This window comes from Lactuca sativa, chromosome 8 (assembly GCF_002870075.4).
Source record: "Lactuca sativa cultivar Salinas chromosome 8, Lsat_Salinas_v11, whole genome shotgun sequence".
Taxonomy (NCBI): domain Eukaryota; kingdom Viridiplantae; phylum Streptophyta; class Magnoliopsida; order Asterales; family Asteraceae; genus Lactuca; species Lactuca sativa.
This window is the reverse complement of record NC_056630.2, coordinates 277332952-277337899: the sequence shown is the minus strand read 5'-3', so window position 1 is coordinate 277337899 and position 4948 is coordinate 277332952. Positions and strand designations below refer to the sequence as shown.

The 4948-nt window shown below is 36.8% G+C and overlaps 1 protein-coding gene across 1 annotated transcript; it reads right to left on the bottom strand.

Moving 5' to 3' along the window:
- Positions 1-597: 597 nt before the first annotated feature.
- Positions 598-2889, bottom strand: LOC111904917 (uncharacterized). Its single transcript, XM_023900620.1, has 2 exons — positions 2025-2889; positions 598-1715 (listed from the first exon to the last, which is right to left on the bottom strand). Exons 1-2 carry the CDS (start codon positions 2887-2889, stop codon positions 598-600), a joined length of 1983 nt encoding a protein of 660 aa, XP_023756388.1.
- Positions 2890-4948: the final 2059 nt, after the last annotated feature.

Below are 4948 nucleotides of genomic sequence, written 5' to 3'. Positions count from 1 at the left end.
ATATATATATTTGCTATTTTTTACCGATATAATGAATATATTATACCAGTTATTCACATGAACTATAATTGCTTATCATTTCCACATATTCAATCTTTTGCTTATATACAAGAGAACCAATGATGGTATGTGGATATAATTTCCATATTGTCATTCTTTCGATGCAATATGAGCAAAAAAAAAATTAAAAACAAATTAAAAGTAATTAATTACCAATACACCACGTTGAAACTAATAATAGATTTTTTTTCGGAAACGATAACTTTTATAAAAAGAACCAACGACTAGCAAGAAACAAGCGAAGGAACAAACCAACAGACGTAAACATCATTCAAACTAAAGTAAATACAACAAAACGACAAACGAAAATTAAAGACATCACCCGAACGAATATGTTGACCATTCTTCCCAAGTGCACATTACTTGTTTACCCCTACATTTTAACCAAAAATACACCATTGATTTTACTGCTTCAACACCAGTTCCAGGCTTTGCGAATACTCCTTTAAACACACGGTCATTCTTGAGTTTCCATAAGTTCCAGATAAGTCCGTGACATATGGTGACGAATCTCTTTCTCGTCTTCAAATTCTGACCCTATCCGTTTGCATATTCCAGCAGTTCACCCACTGAGGTGAATGAGTTATGTTGCACACCACACCAAGAAAGGATTTTATCAGTAATAAAACGAGCAAATGGGCATTGAAGTAGTATGTGATCAGCACACTCGGATTCATTGATGCATGCACCGCATGTAACTGTCGTGAGATCGATACCGCGAGATCGTAACGCCACCGCTGAAGGGATCTTCTTTTGAATTGCCCGCCAAATAAAACAGTTGACTTTATTAGGAGATACCTTATTCCATTTGAAGACAAAGCTGGTGGAGGCGCAAGAGGGGGATGGGGACAATTTTGAAGCAATATTTTTCCGCATGGTACTCACCGAGAATGTCCCGCTATTATCTAGGATACAATGCCATTGATCCTCACCTGGTACCAGCCTAACTAGATCAAGATCCCTATGTAAATTGATCAAGTTGTTGGATTCGCCTGTGTCATCTACTCGAATGGACCAGTGCCCTTCAAAAGTACCCTCAAAAAATCTATTAGCCACCAAACAGTTCTTCCTTGATTCAAGCTCATACAGTGATGGGTACTTGACTTTTAAGGGCACCGTACCGATCCATCTATCCAACCAGAACAGAGAGTTTTCACCTAATTTTATATGCACTTTAAAGATGTCTTCAAACTCTAACCCATGTTTTTTTAGATCGGTCCTTGCTGCAGCAATATTCTTCCAAACACCATGAACGTTCCTGCTTGATAAATAGTCGTGTGGTTTGTTATAGATATTATGAATCCCTTTTTTAGTACAGCTCCAGATCGATTTTTTTTCCACTTTCAGTCTCCACCACCACTTGACTAATAAGCTTGTATTTAGGGTACAGATTGATCCCACATCTAGACCACCCTCGGATTTAGGGGCCACAATTTTATCCCATGATACCCAATGGATCTTTCTATTATTTTCATCACCACCCCATAAAAACCTTCGACGAATCTTCTCCAAAGCGTCAGTGACTGTCGTCGGTGCCTTAAACAAAGAGAAGAAATAGGTCGGGAGATTCCCCAAAACTGAGGTAATTAGGGTCAACCGCCCACCGAAGGACAACATCTTTGCTTTCCAGGCAGAAAGTTTTGACTGAAATTTATCTAAAATCGGTTTCCAATTTTTTATTAAGTTCATATTTGCACCCACCAGCACACCAAGATAATTGAATGGAAATGTGCCCGCTTCACAACCAAGGATGCTAGCCTAATTTGCGGACTCTCGCTCCGAAGCCCCGATCCCGAATACCCTAGATTTGTGGAAATTGACTTTGAGACCCGAGGAGGCGTTGAAGCATTTGAGGATCCGTGATAAATTTTTAAGATTGTTTCTAGACCATTCACCGACAAATAAGGCGTCGTCCGCATAGAAAAGATGTGATAAAATAGGACCGTTGTTCGGGATTTGAATACCTTTGAAGATTCCTTTGTCTCTAGCCGCCTCCAATGCAACATTGAGACCTTCCATTGCTATGATGAAGAGGAATGGGGACAATGCATCACCTTGTCTGACCCCTTTAGAAACTTCGAATTCTTTTGTGGGAGATCTGTTTATAATTACCGAGGTACGCGCGGAAGTAAGACACCCGTGGATCCATGATCGCCACTTGTTGCCGAAACCCATTTGGACGAGAATGGAGTCAACGTACTGCCAGTTTAAAGAATCGAATGCTTTATCGAAGTCTACTTTGAACATCAACACCTTCTTTTGCACTTTCTTAGCCCATGACAACAACTCATTTATCACCAATGGTCCATCAAGAATACTTCTACCTTCTACGTATGCGGATTGCACATCACCTATGAGCCCACCAATGACCTGTTTGAGACGCAACGCTAGGATCTTGGAGATTATTTTATACATACATCCGATGAGACTAATTGGGCGATAATCTATGAGCGAGATAGGATCTGTAATCTTTGGAGCAAGAGTGATGAATGATGAATTGCACCCCTTCGCTAAAGTCCCGTATTTGTCGAAGTGAATAACAAAATTCATCACATCTACTTTAAATAAATCCCAGTAGGTCTTGATGAGTTTAAATGTTAGTCCGTCAGGCCCAGGGGATCTGTCACTGCCGCATGCCCAGACCACTATTTTTACTTCTTCAAGCGTAAATGGAGATTCAAGTTTAATTGCCTCCATCATGGATAAAGACTTGAACATTGGACTGATGAGTTTAGGCCTCGAAGTCTTAGTCTCAGTGAACTTGCTTTTAAAGAAACGGAGAGCTTCCCCTTTTACTTCATCTACCGCACATGTCCATTTATCATTCATCATTAAGCCGTTAATTCTATTCTTCCCATTCCTGCTATTGATAAACCCATGAAAAAATTTTGTGTTCTCGTCCCCTTCTACATTCCATTTCATCCTAGATTTTTGTTTTAAATCTAACACAACAAGTTTCTCAAGTTCTAAAAGTTTTTGAAGGCCCTGACTTCGTGATTCTATTTCATGATCTGTTAAGAATCTCACTTCAGCCGCTTTCTCAATCTATGCAATTTCCCATTTGATTTTAGTTACATCTTGATGTTCTTCTAAGGCGGTCCTTTACTTCCATTGCTTGATCTCATCTTTCAAGAATTTGAGCTTATTGGCAAGATATGCGTCTGGGTAACCGTACCTAGAGAACTTCTCCCACGCCTCCTTAACAGTGGAGTCGAATCCATCTTTTAGAAGCCATGAATTGAATAGTTTAAATGGGGGAGGGCCATAGTCTGCGTTGAGGGATTTTAGGGTGATGGGACAATGGTCTGAGATTTCATGGGGGTGTGCTGTCACAGCAAGGGAAGGAAAGGCAGACAGGAAGTCTGAACCGTGGTTTCTAGATAAACTATTGAAATTAATAATGGTGATTTTCTTTCTCAACCGTGGTTTCCACGGGTTTAAACCTTATAAATACCACTCATTAATGATGCCATACCTAAGTCGAATGATGATTAGTTTGTGGGAAATGATAAAACTGCCCATATCCTTTCATCAATACAGGAAATAATGACTTTGCTGTTGCAATTGTTCCAACTGGTAATGTGTCTTTTTTCTTATGCTTTTTTTTAATTTGATGACAAACAATTTATTTATTTATTCTTATGGGCGTAGTTGGGTTGTCTGGTGTTCAGCTAAAATATTTTTATGCGACTGGATGGGAACTTGCATGGTCACCACAAGCGACAATTGGTAATTACTAACTCAGGCTTCCTATACAACTTTTTTCTTTGAGAAATATATCAATTATAACAATTTCATCTAAATAGAAAGCTATATTAGAGTTGCTTTAAACACAAGAAATGACAATGTACTTGTGTAATTAATCAACTATTTACTAATTAGAACTTTTAGTAATTAAAACAATCCAAATTGTTAAATAATGTTAAATCAAATATACCAACAAAATAGTTATAATTAAGACAAGTACTTTAAGTGCTTTTCTGTATAAATTTTTCACCTTTGAAAGTTATAATCTTTGTGTTCATTTAAGGGATAAAAAAAATTGAAACCTGATTGCAGGCCAAACAAAGCACTGCCATTGCAGGTGTCTTCACACATCAACTGCGTAAAAAAGAAAGCATGGCCCAAGAATCTGATTGACTGCATAAAAATAAATTTTAATATTTGTTTGTTTAGTTCATCTGAAAATATGGATCTGTCTAAAGCCCATATTTATAATTCTCAAAAAAAAGTATGGATATAATAATAACTTTAATTTAGATAAACATATATCACTATTTTTTTAATTGGTGTAAACTGTTGTCTGCTAATTCCTTATTCGTTATGTATTTATCAATTTATAAGTTTTTTTTAATTTCAATTTTTCTGTTTCACTATATTTGTGTTTGTGTGTGTTTAGTAGTGTTTTTTGATTGACAGCTGGAAGACGAGTGGATTCAGTTCTAATGTGGATGTTGTGTGCAGGAACCTGATGCGGGATTTACGAGTGTTTTTTGAATGATGCGGGATTTAAGTATAGGAACTAGATGCAGGATTTCGGTGTAATAAAACGTCCTCCTTTTTATCAAACTGTTCTACATAGTCACAGTGACTAACAATCTTAATCAACATCATTCATCAAAGAGTAAACTGTGTAATCCATAAGAACCATTTATGTGATTTATTCTAGAATTAAAATAATAACAACAATATTTAATGAATATAAATAAGAAAGAGGCAATTATAAATGGTTTAGGGGCCAATCAGCCAATAAACTAAAACGATTAGGTTAAAAAAGTAATGAAATCTCTATTTAAATCTTAAGCAATCTCAACTTTTAATTATTATTGTAAAAGTTGAACCGTTTCCTTGAAGAAAATTATGGGCTTGTAGCTTCAATTGTACTACT

Bases quoted from the DNA above. Each gene is read 5' to 3' on its own strand.
- LOC111904917 (XM_023900620.1), bottom strand. From the start codon at position 2,889: ATGAATGATAAATGGACATGTGCGGTAGATGAAGTAAAAGGGGAAGCT. The intron at 1,716-2,024 runs GTATTCAAATCC...AACCGATTTTAG, and splicing joins AGACAAAGGAATCTTCAAAG to ATAAATTTCAGTCAAAACTT.